Below are 18,116 nucleotides of genomic sequence, written 5' to 3'. Positions count from 1 at the left end.
CGTCGCACAGGAAGAAATATAAAATAATTTTGTCGTTCAAAGTATTTTCAAAATTATAATTTCACATGAGCAATGGTGGTACATGTATACAGGGTTGAAAAATCAAAAGTTTTTGTTATAACTAATTTCAGAAAGAGGCCGAGATTTAAAATTATCCAGAAGTTCTTTAGAATTTTTAAGAATCCACATATGGTTAATACCACTACGCGACTTAAATAATTTTGACGTTCAAAGTATTTTCAAAATTATAATAGAACAATAACATAATGGTATCATAATAGAACAATAACAAAATGGTGGGATCTTTAAAAGTACAAAGCCACGTCATATGTACCAAAGAAATACATCAAGGCACACGTACAAAACACACCAGCAAAAATGAAAGATAATACAAACACATTGACGGGATGTATAAGTACCGAGCCACGTCAAATGGATATAACAGAAAACAGACCAAACAGTAAACGTAATATTAATGATAGAACAAAGACAAATAAAAGAACAATATAACACGTTATTAAGATGATAAGCAACGTCAGTACGCAGAATCTATACATCAAGATCATCATGTTTTATTTGTGAAGTTGATACGGAATATTTATCAACAAAGCCTTGGTACCTTCCGATGAACTTTTTTAGAAAAAGGACGAGACGTTCTTTGACATACCCCTGGTTCATCAACTTTCTGCTCAGACACTGGTGACGTTTTACAAAGTCTGAGTAGGAGCTGCAAGCTCTTGAATATCGAATAAGTTGGGAAATGTATATCCCATATGCAGGTGAATTTGGTATATTACTACTAAGGTGGGGAAATTAATAATTTCAAAATTAAAATCTTCTCGTTTGTCATAGATTCTGGTACCAAGATAACTTATTTGTATATCTTATTGTTCTATATACAAATAAGAAGATGTGGTACATTTGTATCACCATATGGTATTATTGCTAATGTGACCACTGTCAAACAAATTCTTAACAACGTAGAAGGCTATCTAAAATAGTTCACAGTACTTCACTGCACTGCCTTCAACAATGAGCAAAACCCATATTTCTCATCAAGATAGAATGACAAATAAAACTAGAAAAAACGAACGACTTATCTACAAAACAAAGGTCGTAAAACCTGTATGGTACAAAGGTGCATGGTGTCTAGTGTAACGGTGCATGGTGTAATTGTACAAAGTGTATGATGTAAAAAATAAAATCACAAACATACTAAACTCCGAGGAAAATTCAAAAAGGAAAGTCCCTAATCAAATGTAAGTGAGAAGTAAAAACCATTCACTAGCAATAAAGTATCAAATAAATACATATTCTGGTTAATTCAGTCTTTATTTCTATAATTGACCCAATTAGTTATGTCATAATTGAATATATGAAATAAAGCGTTGTGAGGTCCTCGTGGGTTCTTTGGTTACCAATACAGAATGTTTCATCGACCATATTTTCTTTTACATGATGTACCACAGGAAGGGTTGAAACAACAAAGATGTTCTGAAAAAATACAATACACCAAGAAGACAATAGATAAAAGAAGATGTGGTATGAGTGCCAATGAGACAACTCTCCACCCAAGTCACAATTTGTAAAAGTAAACTATTATAGGTCAAAGTACGGTCTTCAACACGGAGCCTTGGCTCGCACCGAACAACAAGCTGTAAAGGGCCCCAAAAAAGATTAGTGTAAAACCATTCAAACGGAAAAACCAACGGTCTAATATATATATAAAAAAAAACAGAAACGTGAAACACTTGTGAACCTCATCAACAAACGACCACTGCTCAACAGTAGTAATATTCTTTTTTTAAGAATGTGCAGTGCATTCATTGAAGAATTTAGTTATTGTTTCTCAATGCGAACTGTCTCGCGGCAAATATATTTGTTCTATTGGATATCAGCATTGAATCCATCCTGAATAGGCATGAAATAGTTTCCATGCGACATTAATCGAGCAAAACTAATCAAATGTATGGCTGTTGTTTTTTATATCTATTTTAATAAATACATTGAATATTAAACTAATGTCTGTCGAGTGAACTGAAAAGTTTTTCTTAAGATTAAACTTAAGTCAGGTATTGCTCTATGACGACACATATTTTGTATAGCTCATTTATAGGTTATTAACTTTGTATTAACATTGTATCATAGATCAAATTTATTCGTTCATTGTGTGTTAATTTGTATTACTACGTTTTGTGATTGAGTTAAGCCATTCCAATTGGTATTTTATAGTGTGTCTTTCTAGGTTGTGATGTTACACTATTGTTTCAGATAAGGGAGAAGGTTTGGTACCATTAAAACGTTTAATCCCGCTGTAATTGTTTGCCATCATAAATAATATCATAATTTCATGTTCGTTAATAGGAAAGAATATTTAGCAAAAGTACAAATGTCCATGCGCCAAAATATCAAATTGTCAATATCTGTCATGACTGTTATGGTAGGCCAAATATGCACATCAAATAACTATGTCGGAAACTGAAAGTTTGACCTCTTTTAATAACGCAGAAAGTTTTCCAGACAACATACTCTTTTCAAAATGTTTACAAGTCAAAACTAAAATTCAGAGAAAAAGATTATTTGAAAATTCCTATTTGTTAGACTTAATCCAAATATTATTGTTCATTCTAGAAATTTATGGATGTCATAGATTCTTGGTACACTTCACTAACCTCGATTACACTCTTTGTCTGAGTTGCACAGCTGTTGATATTGAATGCACGCGGAACAACCTGTACTCGGTTGGTTGCTGGAACACATTGGACATCCAGTACGATCACCCTATTTAGAATTAAAACAGCATGATTTTAGGAATGATGTCAATTCCAGTATCTATGATAATATAACAGTTCGAACTTCCTAATACAAAGTTGAATATAATTTGTAATTGCAAAATGTCATGTTTTTTTTCCTGACTGGTAATGACGTCTTTACACCAAATACATTGGTTGTTGGATGTGTGCTGATTGATATTATATTCTTAGACACAATTTAATATTACTTAATTGTTAATGGCTTGAAATTTGCTGTCAAACACCACGAGTACTCTGAGTTATGTACTAAGTGTATTTTTTGTTGTTGGGATATAACAAAACCCTGCTATGTCCGGTTAGTGTTTTTGTTATCTATTTTTCAGCTTTGTATCGATCTAATGAGTTAAGCCGTTTTCAACTGATTTTTATAACTAGCTCATATGCTATAACTGTTTCACTTCTGTCCCAGATTAAGGCGAGGGTTGTCCCCATGGAACATGTTTATCAGCGCCATATCATGTATGTGCCTGTCCAGGTAGAGTAGCCTGAAGTTCAATGCTTGTCATTGGTACATGTATGTTATATTTGTTTTATGTACATTTATTGGATATACATTAGGTTGTTACTTTTCTCAATTGAATTGTTTGTTTTTTTTTTTTTATGTCAGGGCCTTTCATAGCCAACTTCACAACTTTTACCGCATTGTTGAAGGCAGTACGGGTGCCTATAATTGCACATCATTTTAACATTTGTCTCATTGGTAATCATACAACATCTCCTTATTTCACAGTTGTTCAGGCCTATGGTGGTGTTGAAAATTTCAAAGATTATGTTTGTATCTGTTCCTGGAAATTTGATTCCTAACGTTTGTGATAGATAATTGCCTTTTTATTCAATAATACCCGTGTGTGTGTGTCTGTGTGTGTGTGTGTGTGTGTGTGTGTGTGTGTGTGTGTGTGTGTGTGTGTGTGTGTGTGTGTGTGTGTGTGTGTGTGTGTGTGTGTGTGTGTGTGTGTGTGTGTGTGTGTGTGTGTGTGTGTGTGTGTGTGTGTGTGTGTGTGTGAAATATGTTTACCAGATTATTTCAATAATCTTTAATATTTTATACAGTCTTTATTGTTAAACACCAGTCAAATACTATACCGGGGTTGTAATAATACGAACTACACGACGGGCGCCACATGTGGAGCAGGATCTGCTTACCCTTCCTGAGGACCTGAGTTTTTGGTAGTGTTCGTGTTGCTTAGTCTTAAGTTTTCTATGTTGTGTCTTGTGTACTATAATTATTTGTCTCTTTGTATTTTTCTTTTTTGACCCTGGCGTTGTCAGATTATTTTCGATCTATGAGTTTGAATGTCCCTCTGGTATCTTTCAACCCTCTTCTAATGTCAAATACTATAGAGACTGTTTACCTTATAAAAGATAACATACCTTTAAAGGATTAGTGCATGCTCGTCCTCCACATGGTGTCCCACAACACTTTTTATTTCCTTAAGTGAAAATATAACGTAAGTTAGATACGGATTCTACCAAATCTTAAAATTGTTAAAATAAAACTATACAAAGGACTAAACATATCATATTCTAATTATATATATAAGACGAGAGGAAACATAACTTAGAGGAAACTGTTTTATGACCTAACTCTTTAATTTATTGTAAGGGATGTTTTTCACGAATATAAACACTAACATTAATTATAATTTCTCTTTATAATTTTAAATATTTTTTATTGATATATGATATCCAAAACATGCTAGCTGTGGAAAGTAAAAAAAAGCATTTTTAATTGACTCGATACTACAAATGTATTCAGGTTAAAGGAACACGGACATTAGCTAGACCGTCATTACCTTTCAGTATTCATAGACTTATGGTAGATAGGGTGTCTTCCTCCATCTTGGATTTTGTAATACCTGAAAACAATCGGTCTAGATCTTTAATAGAATGTGCAAATTTTGAGAGTAGTAGGTAATTCATGTGTAAGAATTTTCATTTCAATATAGAAAATGACATGTTTTATCATATTTATGGTTGTATTTTACAAAAAACAGAAAACTTTTGTTTGATTCAATTTTTTTCCAACTTTGCCACATAAGGGGAGGCAACTCAAATGTAAGGGCAGATAATTCAGATAAAGGTACTTTTACAATAGAATGTGTTAGGAATTTACCTATTTTATTATGTAGCAAGAAAACGGGTCCGGTGACCCCATTTTTTCTTTTTCTTATCTGAAAGCATACTATTAAAGCTATCTTCTCATATTTTATCTCAAAATTCTATGGTGTAGTTTTCGTTTTATGGCAGAAAATTGGGTTTTCCATGCATAATCTATACAAAATCTGTTAATTTTGAACAACCTGTAGCGTGAAAATAAGCCCCGTGACCCATTCTTTTTATCATTTTTTTTTTTAAAGCTTGATATAAACTACATTTTGGCAAATTATTAAAAAATTCTATGGATTATAATTTAGACACCCCATCTACCTTATACGTAGACTGAATAACAAATTACGTCATTTTGTTTCTGGTGGTGAGTTCTTTCATTGGCAATCATACTACATCTTCTTATTTTTATTTTGAGTTAGCGACATATTTTGTATTTGATATGTACGGAGGAACCAAAGCGCCAGATAGACTTTCAAAATATATATTGCTTAAGATTATCATAGGTAGCAAAAACGACGAAGAAACTCCCCTGATAAAATTTCAATCCCGGTATCTATGATGAGTTGATTTACAACCACTGGTTCGATGCCGCTGCCGAAGTTTTTATTCCCAAGAGTATCACCAGCACAGTAGTCAGTACTTCTGTGTTGACATGATTTATCATTGATATGGTTATAATTATGAATTAACTGTTTACAAAAGTTTGAATTTTTGAAAAACTAAGGCTTTGAAGAAGATGTGGTATAATTGCCCATGAGAAAACTCTCCACAAAAGACCAAATGACAGAAATTAACAATTATAGGTCACCGTACGGCCCTCAACAATGAGCAAAGCCCATACCGCATAGTCAGCGATAAATGGCCCCGAAGTGACACATGTAAAACAATTCAAACGAGAAAACTAACGGCCGAATTTATGTACAAAAAATGAACGAAAAACAAATATGTAACACATGAACAAACGACAACCACTGATATAGGCTCCTGACTTGGGAAAGGCACATATACACAGAATATGGCGGGATTACACATGTTAAAGGAATTCCAACCTATCCCTAACCTGGGACAGTGGTGTAACATTACAACATAAGAACGAACTATAAAAATCAGTTGAAAAAGGTTCTTACTTTCTGTACAATCTGAATCAACGTCACAGTCATATCTTACATCTACAAGGTTACAAAAGTTTGGATCGTCTTTAGGAAATGGCGGACAAACACCCTGTCTGGATTTTGGTAGCTAAAACAATTAAATAAAATATGCAAACACTATGAATATACAAATTACAAAAAAACAAATGATAGAACTATAGTTCTGACCATTTAAAGAGCAATATGTGATTATCCTTATATCTTAATATGACGTATTTTTTTTAACAAAAATAAACGAAAATTAGACTAAGTTACATTTCTACTGACTTCTTAAATCATACATAGTTTGTTTTTGTTTTAGATAAACAATCCTACACATGTACATAAATTGCCATTCCGTCTTAAAGTTTGCAGATCGATGTAGATAACTCAACCGATTTTATACTGTTATTTTACAATCCAAGAAGACCGTTTAAAGTTAATCTACCTTAAAAATCTTTCACCACTCGTGGCTATACTTTTGGAACCAACTGTTTTTATGGTCGAGGTGATTGAATAGAACCACACACCCCTGGGACTTGAAAACGGGCAATCTGAGTTAATTAAGATCGGAATCGATCTTTCAACCTAGTTTCGAAACCTAGTGACAGTAAACGATCTCATTTTTACCCATAATCTATTTGAAGCATAAAACTTAATTCAAGAAAACATGGAGAAGAAAAAGATCGAAAGCCGTAAACTATTTTGAAGTAGTTCCACCCTTTCAATACCTAACCTAATTATACCCCACGCAACGAGTTGCGGAGGGTATAATGTTTTTGACCCGTCCGTCTGTCCGTCCGTCTGTCTGTCCGTCCTGAAACCTTTTTAGATAATAAGGACATACTATGTAGTTGTGCATATCGTCAGGAAATTACGATTCAATTTTTTTCTAGGAGTTACGCCCCTTTGAACTTATTTACTTTAATGTACTACTGCAACCTTTTGTCATCGCAACTCCTCTCAAACCACACTACAGAATTTCATGAAACCTTTTCAGATAATAAGGACATACTAGATAGATGTGCATATCGACAGGAAATTACGATTCAATTTTTTTTCCAGGAGTTACGCTCCTTTGAACTTATTTGCCCAATATACTACTGCAACCTTTTGTCATCGCAACTCCTCTCAAACCACACAACAGAATTTCATGAAACTGTGTAGATAATAAGGAAATACTATGTAGATGTGCATATTAACAGGAAATTATGATTCAGTTTTTTTTTCTGATACAATTTTTTTTTCTTACACATATTTTATTTCTCCAATGACAATGTGGGGACGTGGGGTATGTGAGCGCGCTCACTAAGGTTCTTTAATTTATTTTTACCTTGATTGTTTTAGAAATAGAATAATAATCTGCTCAAAATTCATCCAAGATATTATGATTCTAATTTAGACCGGTCAAATGTTCATTTCGTTTACTTAAGGCTCATCAATGGCGTTCGAATAAAATAGCTAGTAACCAAATCACTAACGGAGTGAGAGGACATTGAAAACCAAATACTCCCCAACAGGTAATACCAGTCTAAGGCCAACACTGTCTTGTTGGTAGAACAATCTTATTGTTCACCATGAATTAAGCGATAATTAATCGTACAATTAACAACCGATTTTTAACAAAACAACTGATTTATAGACTTTTAAAAGAGATTTATGATACATTGGATAGAATTCGGTTGGATTATGTTTACTCACATTCGGTTGAACTGATTCTGCACATCCTATTCCGCAAGTTACGCCACAACATATTTTACCTGAAACAATATAATTAATACAATTTATTTATGGACGATTTTAGCGGTCAAAGTCTTCATCAAAACTTAAAAAGGAGATACCAAGACTAAGCAGATATCATCCTGGGCATCGTGAAACATTTGATGCTGAGTATAAAGATTACCAATTACATGATATGAGACTTTTTATTTATCTTTGTTTTTTTATTCACTGACAAGTAGCATGCTTTTGTATTTCACCAAATCCAGCGAGGAATATCGATTGAGTTGAATCAACAGCATGAATGAACAATTCTTTACCTAGAAAACGTATTGGGATCCTAATAAAATAGATAATTACTAAATTTTTGTTGTTTTGAACTAAAGGCATCAATATCTAAATGTACTTACCTTGGGGACATTCCTTTTCATGACTACAATCATGCTGGTAAACTAAACATGGTACGTTTTTTGGGAAAGAAGGACACTCTGGTCGATCCTTCTACAATATTAATTTTTATTAGAAAAATCAGAAAATAAAATGTAAGTTGCTTTATTTCAATATTACAGGATTCATAAACAATGTTAATATTTATTGTAAGTACATGTTGTAATGTAACATTATAGTATTTATTTATGTATTTCCCTGTCCTGACTGTTCTTGCGTTTATTTGTACTGTTTTCCTGTCACTTGAAAATGTTATTTTACCGATGTTTTTAACATTTTCATATAAACGGGATGTTTGAGTGACCATACAACCAGGTTCAACCCACCATTTTTCTTAAAATTTTCTGTACCAAGTCAGGAATATGGCAGTTGTTATCAAATTGTCTGTTTCTATGTATGATGGCGTTTGTTTTTGTAGCAGATCTGTGTTTCTGTTGTTTCGTCAATTTCCTCTTATATAGAAATAAGAAAATGTGTTATGATTGTTAACGAGACAACTCTCCATTCAAGTCAGAAGTTGTAAACAGTAATCATGTACAGAATGAATAGATCAAATTAAGGCCTTCAAAATGGAACCTTGTCTATAGTTGATACCTTTCCTTCTATTTTGGTTTGTGACCCGGATTTGTTTTTGTTTAATCAATTCATACCTATTGAAATAAAATAGAGCATGGAAATGGGGAATATGTCAAAGAGACAACAACCTGACCAAAGTGCAGACAACAGCCGAAGGCCACCAATGGGTTTTCAATGCAGCGAGAAAATCCCGCACCCGGAGGTGGTCCTCAGCTGACCCCTAAATAAAATTGTGTGCTAGCTCAGTGAAAATGGACGTCACACTAAACTCCAAAACATATAAATGAACTAAAATTAAAAAACATACAAGACTAACAAAAGCGGTATTTCTATTAGGTTTCACCATCTGTGCAGATTTAAAAAAACAGTGATCATATCATAAAAGTGTAACACTATGGAGTTTTGATATGTTTAGAAAATACTGAATTTCAAGATAACTTTGTGTGAAAAATAAAGATTTGTCAACTCGAGCAGACGCATCACATAGACATTTTTGGGATTTTCAATAATAACTTAAGCATTTATCCCCATTCGTTCTTTTCGTATTTACCATTGTTCTCTATTCTTCGTATTGCAAACTCTAATTTTTTTGTATTTGTTATATTTTGCCGTTTTTCACTATTCTTGTTTCGCACTTTTTTTGGCTTTTTATCTTGTATTCTGCATTCTGTAATCACCTATTACTGCTATGCAATAACATGAAAATATAACCAAAATTTAACAACCTAATCGTATTAAATGCGAATTTTTCAAATTTACTTACTGGTGCAGGTTCTTTACACTTTCGAGATCCACATATATCTGGACAGCATTTCTTAGTACCTGTTTAAAAAGGGAGTACACCGGTTTTCAAACTGAAACTCAAATGTTTACCGAAAATTGATTTATCATACATTTTTTAATTTTAAGTAGAAAATTTCCAAAAAATACATTTATTGCTACAGTAGGACCGGTTTAACTTTGGAATTCACGTCCATATAACAAACGTAAATCTGTGGTTGCTCCCCCGTCTTTGTGCACATGTACCCAAATCAAAGAACAGCGTGTTGTTCTAGTACAATTATAAAATTATAAAATTTAGTATGATTGCCAATGAGAAATATCTTCAACAAAAACAAAATCACATAGATTAACAACTATTGGTCTCCGTATGGCTATCAACAATAAGTAAAACCATAGGCCTTAACGCATAGTCAGCTGGGTTTATCTTCACAACATATCAGAATGCAATAATTGGCACTTGACGTTAAACAGCCGTTACTCTATCTATTCAAGATACCCATACAATAACGAATTGCATGATATAATTTCAACTTAATTCATCCTTCACTTGGAAAAATTTTCAACCACCTAATTTGTTATGTACATGTCTCAAGCCAGCAAATTGTTGTCCGGTGTATGTCGTTATTTGTAAATAAATAGAAGAGACTATTGACCAATAAAAAACCTAAATCCAGGAAAAAAGAAAAATATGACGGTCAAACAGAAAAAGACGGTAAGACAAATTTAAACAACAGTCTACAAAACCATATAAAAATTCAATACTGACCTATGCAAACCCCATAAAACAAAGGGTTGTCTCATGTACGGCTCAAAGATTTCATACAGGTTCTTTTCCACTAAAGTCGTCCATTGTGTTCCTCATTACACTTACATATTTAGTGACAATAGATGGAACGAGCATGGAGGAATTGTGGCTACCACAATAGGAATATATCCGTTTTCTCCCTTTATCTTATATCGCTTAATTTTGTAGGCTTTAATCAGGTCGTACGTTCGTATGATTATATTGAAACACTTTTTTCACGGAACATTTGTACAGCTAAATAAGCTATACGTTATTTTCATTGCTGAAAGCAAAACGGTGACCTGCAGTTTTTTTCTTTTCCTAGTCTTTAAGTTTTTAAAAGACGGTGTCCCATTGTTTATCGAACCCCATTTACCGTAACTCTTGGGAGGTTCAAGTGGGTACCCCCGTTTTGGAATTATGTTGTTTGACCATATGCAAATATTAGTTTTGCTGCGATCTGTGGCTGACCCGAATAACGATGTTATAATTGGGAATAGGACAATGTCATTACATCTAAGAATCTCAAACCACGAACACATGTCGCTAATGCATTGGTTATAGACACAAAATATTGGTCAACGAACTTGTGAAAATGACCGTAAAACACAAGGTCAATTTTATACATCTTCCTCATGGCTATGTTGGAGCAAAGATTGTGTTATGAATAATGAGTAATAAGCAAAATCGATTTTGGTGAATATTCTTTTTAATGATCAGCTTAATTTAGTATTCCCAATCGGGTTTAGAGCTTAAATTTTACTAAAGTTTATCTGGGTTGCCATATCAGCGAATGGTTTATGTATTTTACATATACATTTCTTTTGTTAAAAAGTGAACACACTGTTTATTTTCTTCATTGTACACATCATTTGTATTCTGCAAAGACTTAAAATGAACAAAGTATACATACCGGAGCAGTCATCGTCATTACCATCACATTCAGAAGCAATGCGTGCTACGCTACAAAAACTCAATGGTTTTTCAGTAAAGGTAGGACATATGCCTGATTTGCGCTTCGATGTCTGAAAGAATAATTGCAACAAAAAATAAAATTGAGAATGGAAATGGGGAATGTGTCAAAGAGATAACAACCCGACCATAGAGCAGACAACAGCCGAAGGCCACCAATGTATACATCACTTTTGATATTGACCAACTCTCAACTACAGTACTGATAAATTCGAATTTGAAAGCGTTTTGTGAACTTGTCTACGTTCAACAATCCACTTATTAGAGGTTTCCCGATTTATCAGGTACGGTTGGTACGTAACGCAACCGTTAGTGCTGTTTTGGAGCTATGATTTAATGCATGAGATAATTTTCTTCATCGTGATAAAATTAAAAGAATTGAAATGCGTATTATCAAAAAACTAGTTTTACGATTTATTTGATAACGATTTCCACGTTTCTATAACACATTGTTTATGATTCTTTATGGGATAACTTAGTTATGCACAAGTGCATGAATCAAACAGACCTTAAACGAACTGAGTTGACACGGCCTTTAGATTCTAAATATAGATTTTCGTTTCTGTTTGTTATAGGTATATTTTCTATTTCGTTTATTTATAGAAAAATAAAATTGTTTTCTATCAACTACTTTCAAAAACACATGATACTGGTGTAACGTTGGTTATATTTGTTAACGTGTCAAAATTGCGTAGTGTTCGTATTAAAATTAGTTCATGCATGATTTTGAAACTAGTTTTTATTCAAGTAATCTATTTCGATCATTGCAGTAAAAGATGTTTTTTCTGAGGGGATGTAGGAGCTGAGATTTCATTTGAGTGAGAAAAGGGAATTCTTCGATATTTTTCTTTCTAGAAATGCATTCTAGAAAGGAAATTAAAAAAATATTGAAAAATCAGTATTCACTATTCGATTGCCAATGAAAAAAAAAACATTTCTTGATTTTAATTGAATAGGATAGTTGTCATACAATTATAATAAAATACAATTGTACTGACACTTGTGTTCAATGAATATTTTACTAGTGTATCTTTTATTTGATCCTTTATTTGAAATTTCAATTTTGGTAAACTTTCTCATATGTGTGAATGACAATGTTTGCCAAATTGCAGAAACATTTAAGAATGGTATTATAGATAGTGAATTTGAAAAACTAAAATAACCTACAATATTAAATTCCAATAAAGAATAGACTGATTTCTTTCTAATAAATAATTTAACACAAGTTAGTGCATAACCAATACTATATACTGATCTAAATATTCCTAATGACTTGCTCATTCGAGTTTAAATTTATACAAGGTATTAATTCGTTAGCAACGCTGTTTGTAGTAGGGTCTCGCTAATAAAAGCAACAAATTTTGTATTTACTTTTAACATTATACATTTTCGATGAGGTAAATTTTATATGTTCAAAATGGCTCTTATTTTATTATGTTTTCTAAAAGCTTACTCCCAAAAATGCCAACTTATTAATTCCATACTATTATATCAGTATTACAGGCAAACATTAGATAAACAATGAATGTGCATTTTGTTTAGCTTTTTTTTGCCGGTGCAATTTCAGGGGAAATAAATCTTAATTACAAACCGTTCGTTGCAACGGTTATTTGGAACTGTTTGTTGAAAGCATAATCGAGTACACACAATAACGTTTGTTATGAATAGGTAACATATCTTCATGAAAGTTATACTAAGTTGTAGCTAAAATCATTCAAATACTTTATATAGGGATTCATAAAACATACATTGACATTAAGGGCATATATGAATTAATTTCAAAAGTTCAATGACGGCTCCCAGTTCGTACTACGGTTGGTAAGGTAGCAAATCAGGAAACCTCTATTAGCACTGCAAACTGTATCTCTTTTTACTTTTATTTTGTAGAATTTTTTTATCAATAATCAATTTTTGCTATGTCATTGGGATTTCATAAAGACAATTACAATTGAGATAACAAATGAAACACGGGTGTTTCCGCAATTGACAGAGACAGTTGCTAACTGGCGCGTGGTTATAATTTGTTGGCAATGTTGAAAGAACAAATAACGTGCTTTCCAAATACAAGATTCGTTTCTTAACATTGCCATGACCTCCACTTTATTGTCAGAACGAGGCATACATACTTTTGGTATGAAACATCTGAAACAACGTTTATATAGTTTTACTTTAATGGTTATATGTCTACTATTAATCATTCGATTGTCGAAAATTTCTTGTTGCCTTTATGTACGATAAAAGAGGGGCAACCGATACCAGAGGGACAGTCAACATATTGCAATTGGCCGTTTTGCTTTTTCAACCTTTCCAATAATACTTACAAAGAATACCAATTTGACTACTAACTATTTATACAACTGTTGAATCATTCCAAATACTATTTTTTTTTCTACCATAAAGCTTGATTTCATTAGACGTATAATTTCGATTGTTTACACTCTTCAACTTCGTTTTTTAAGAAGCTTTCCTCATGTTTTGATTCGAGCGCCACCAGTGAGCGTATGTAGACGAAATGAATGTATTGAGTACCAAATTAGAAACTTTACATTTTTGTGCAGTTATAGATTAGTTTGTAGTATTGTTGAGTTTGATATTTGAGTTGATATGCCTGTTATGTTTTCTACTTGACGTTATGAAATTCCTAAAACCAAAGAAGTCTATCAACCACAAAGAACTGTCTGTTTGTGCATTCTTTTTGTAAGCATGCTATTTACTTTGAAGTATGAGTTTCGATTTCTTCAATGTATGAACGTTGTAGTATTATACTGCAGCCTCTTCGATTAAGGGATGTTTCGTTCAGATTAATTAGACCAGCTTGTTCAATATACAACAATGCTGTTTTATATAATTTTGGAAAACAATATTTCATGAATGAAAATAAATCTAATGCTCTCTGTCTTTTCATTACTTTATACGAGCATTACTTACGCATTCTTTTCCACATTCTTTTGGGCAGCACATTTTGTCAAGAATATTGAAAATCAAAAAAAAAATTGTAGTGAATTGCAATTTTTAGTTGTAATTATCTTGAAAGTGTTTTCTATAATTAGTAGAATGTAATGAAGCTCTAATAACTTACTAGTATAAACCAATAAACTTATTCAATCAAGCAATATTAAAATTAAATAGCAGCAAGAGTGATTAAAACACAGTAAAACCTGTCTAAACCGAATCTGGCATAAACCAAAAACCTGACCAAAGAGCAAAAAAAAATAAAACCGTAGAAGGACATCAATGGGTCTTCAACGCAGCCAGAAAAATCCGCACCCGGAGGCGAGCTTCTGCTGGCCCTAACAAAAATGTTTACTAGTTCAGAGAAAATAGACGTCATACTAAACTCCAAAACCTACACATGAACTCAAATTAAAAACATACACAACTAACAAAGGCCAGAGGCTCCTGAAATCAGGCGCTAAAGAATGGCGGGATTAAACATGTTTTGTGAGATCTCAAAACTCGTCCTATACATCTAGCCAGTGTAGATTGAACAGCAATACACACAGTAAAAAGTTGGAAAGAAGTCCGAGTCTGATGTCAGAATAGGTAACCAAAGAAAATAAGCAAAATGACAAAATGATACACAAATAAACAAAGGACTACTAGCAGTTACCGACATGCCAGCTGCAGAACTCAATTAAAATTATTGTTAGATTATGTCTTCATCGTGTTTTATAGGTTTGTTTCAAGATCCTGTAATTCAGTGGATGTCGTTAATTGCAGTTTGCTATATTTGTTTTTCGATTATTGTTTCGATACTGTTTCAAAACAATATATTTGTAAAAGAGTTTTTAGTATATAAATTGATATATATCTTTTTGAAAACAGTTGGTCAGTATATATAAAAAGAAGATGTGGTATGATTACCAATGAGACAATTCTCCGCAAGAGACAAAATTACACAGAAATTAACAACTTTAGGTCACGGTACGGCTTTCAACAATGAGCAAAGCTGAAGGCCATTTTTTTGTTGATTTTTTTATCCTTACATTTTAAGGTAAAACGTGGGTCATTATCTGAGCACCTCTTCTTGTTGTATTGCAAACTACTTTTTATAGATTTTAAATATTATGCCTAGTATCGTTCAACATATTACAGAAAAATCTAAAATTTGAAATTTAAAGATTTAACTATCATAATCATTTAACATTTAGACATCCCAGCTACCTTCTATGGCGTTGATTTTCAGCTCTAGGTCACAATAACTTTACTTCAAAATACAATTTATCGATAAGGTAATAATAATCTTACAAAGTCCACATGCTCCATCTGTCTGACATTTATCGGTTTTGGGTAAACCGAGACATTGTCCTGTCTGTTTTATCTTTGGACATGGTGGATTGGTTGCTGACTGTGTAAAATGAAAATAAGATTACTGTATAAATAACGTACTTAAAAAAAATTATCAATCATATGATATCTTAGTCTACACTATATTCTGCGAGACATTGTCCTGTCTGTTTTATCTTTGGAGATGGTGGATTGGTTGCTGACTATGTAAAAAAAAGATAAGATTACTGTATTAAAACATGGTGGATTGGTTGCTAACTATGTAAAATAAAATAAGATAACTTTATTAGCAACGAAGGAACATTGATGTGCAGTCAATGTATCGACTATATTAGAATTACCTAGTACGCAATACATTGGGCCACGCTCCGTGTATGTCGCCCATTACAAATCAATTTTCTGTGCCGGTACAAAATGCTCAGTATATGAGTTCCCAGTTTTATATATAACAAGAACTACATGATATTGTGTTACATGCTAGTCTAACTTAAGCCAAAGATAAAACCGGTTGTTCTGCTTGAAAAAAGTACACAATAGTCGGTTCCTTTTCTTCAAATGTGTAAATAATCTGAAACAAGCTAATATGAATGTGTATTTTGCAGTTTACTTCAATAGTAAAAAAGTCCAGATTGCAATAACCAATTTATTATGTTATTTCCAGTTTTCACCAATTTCAATTCAATTGAGTGATTGTGAAATATCTACTTCTAAAGGTTTTTTCTATACTAAAGTTTGAAAACAACAAATCACTCAAAAGACATCTGAAGCAATTCGAATTGACCACACTATTAAAATAAACCATACTGTTACTACTTTTCTCTTATTCGGTTGCAATTTTATCTTTTCTTGACCCATTGTTAAATTTTTTTTAGGGAACGTGTGGTTGTCAATAATGTTAGTAGATGATTGGCTAATTTAATTTTCATAACTTGCATTAGGTCTCTTAATAAAAATATTAGTTATTTTATAAAGAAATAGATGTAATAAGCAATATATCAGTCTGTTCATCATTCCTTACATGGAAATGAAGGAATGAATTACTTTCGATCCCGCCGTGCCGTAGACGCGTTGTTTTGTAATGGTGAAAGTTCCTCCATCGTTACATGTTCCTCAATGGAGACTCCTGGTCTCTAGATAAATCAGAACAGAAGAAATTTAGAGTTTATTCAAAGTTGAACAATGCGGAAAAAGGCTAACCTTAAGATAACGTCGTTCAAGTTATTCACCTTTACACATAAATATATATTTCATTAAAGATGATGTGGTCTTTTATTAATGTTTGCCTCCATTTTAACACAGGATTTATAAACCAAAATTTGTGCATTTTTGTTTGTACATGAATGATGTAGAAATCAAGAACGTGGATTGCACTCAAAATTGAACCTCGATTCTCCCCCTCCCTCCCCCCCCCCCCCCCCCCCCCAAAAAAAAAAGAAAGAAAAGAGAAACATATTATCATATTGTCATTCATGAATTATCGGATTTATTCAATCTCAATCGTTTACCTATTGATATTAAATTCTCCGTTGAGACTGGGACTTCAAAATCAATAATTTTACTATATTGGTACACCAATGAAGGAATCTATATATATATTACTTTATTGCCGACAGCTATCATATGCGTGAAGCTCTTAAAAGCAGATGCTTATCGATTTTCTGATTAAATCAGAACGCGTCGAGCGTTAACTGATAAAAGAGAAACCGAAAACAAAAAAAACAAAAACCAAACGACGTCGATTCATTATATTTCTATCAGAAATGGTTTTCGAAATTAGCTTTAATAATGATTAACTGTATTTGGCAAAACTGTTAGAAATTTGGTCCTCAATGCTCTTCAACATCGTACTTTATTTGGCCTTTTTAACTTTTTTTTATTCGAGCGTCACTAATACGTCTTTTGTAGACGAAACGCGCGTCTGGCGTATATACAAATGTAATCCTGGTATCTATGATGACATTATTTAAGCATGGATTTTTATCGTTTTTGGCAGATGCCAAAAAAAAAATTTGGACCTTCAAAAGTTACCCTGGTCAAATGAATCTCAACATTTCTACGTGTCTATACATCTTTGATGATTAAATATTTATGTTTAAGTTGCTTTTTAAACATTTTTGCTGTTTAAATAATTGACCACAGCTCATTTAAAAATGTTCTGTACAACACTGGCAATTGTAGATTAAATATTTTTTATCACTCATATTTTTCAGCAGACACATTGAAAAAGGTATATTTCAAATCTCGGGCCTTTCAATCGAGACATAATATATTTATCGAGTTGATGAAATTCAAGTCAAGGACAGTCAGTATTTCTATAAGGCCAATTATAATTCACCCTTTATAGCAAAATTTCTTGTTTGTTTTCTATTGAAAAAAAAATTGAAAAAGTATCGTAATCAGTGCAATGTTTTAGAATGTAATTATGGGACAATAGTTCGTTATGATCAGTATCAAAATCTGAACTGTGCAATTATTGTTCTCGTCAAAACTAATATT

At 32.6% G+C, this 18,116-nt stretch overlaps 1 protein-coding gene across 2 annotated transcripts in view; it reads right to left on the bottom strand.

Annotated features, from left to right (window-relative positions):
• Positions 1-1,313: 1,313 nt before the first annotated feature.
• The window catches only part of LOC127721538 (WAP four-disulfide core domain protein 3-like), a 59,076-nt gene continuing 42,273 nt past the window's right edge, over positions 1,314-18,116 (bottom strand). The window contains exons 2-11 of one of the 2 annotated variants that reach the window (XM_052228299.1): positions 15,582-15,681; positions 14,262-14,299; positions 11,275-11,386; positions 9,558-9,616; positions 8,182-8,272; positions 7,754-7,812; positions 6,050-6,161; positions 4,185-4,243; positions 2,673-2,781; positions 1,314-1,494 (exon numbers count right to left, since the gene is read on the bottom strand). In XM_052228299.1, coding sequence (XP_052084259.1) covers positions 1,433-1,494; positions 2,673-2,781; positions 4,185-4,243; positions 6,050-6,161; positions 7,754-7,812; positions 8,182-8,272; positions 9,558-9,616; positions 11,275-11,386; positions 14,262-14,299; positions 15,582-15,681 — 801 coding nt within the window. In that variant the 3' untranslated portion in view covers positions 1,314-1,432. The remainder of the gene's footprint in view (positions 1,495-2,672; positions 2,782-4,184; positions 4,244-6,049; positions 6,162-7,753; positions 7,813-8,181; positions 8,273-9,557; positions 9,617-11,274; positions 11,387-14,261; positions 14,300-15,581; positions 15,682-18,116) is intronic. The other variant, XM_052228300.1, reaches the window with a different exon arrangement.

Source organism: Mytilus californianus, unplaced genomic scaffold, assembly GCF_021869535.1.
Source record: "Mytilus californianus isolate M0D057914Y unplaced genomic scaffold, xbMytCali1.0.p SCAF_12, whole genome shotgun sequence".
NCBI classification, from domain to species: domain Eukaryota; kingdom Metazoa; phylum Mollusca; class Bivalvia; order Mytilida; family Mytilidae; genus Mytilus; species Mytilus californianus.
This window is presented reverse-complemented; position numbering and strand designations above follow the sequence as displayed.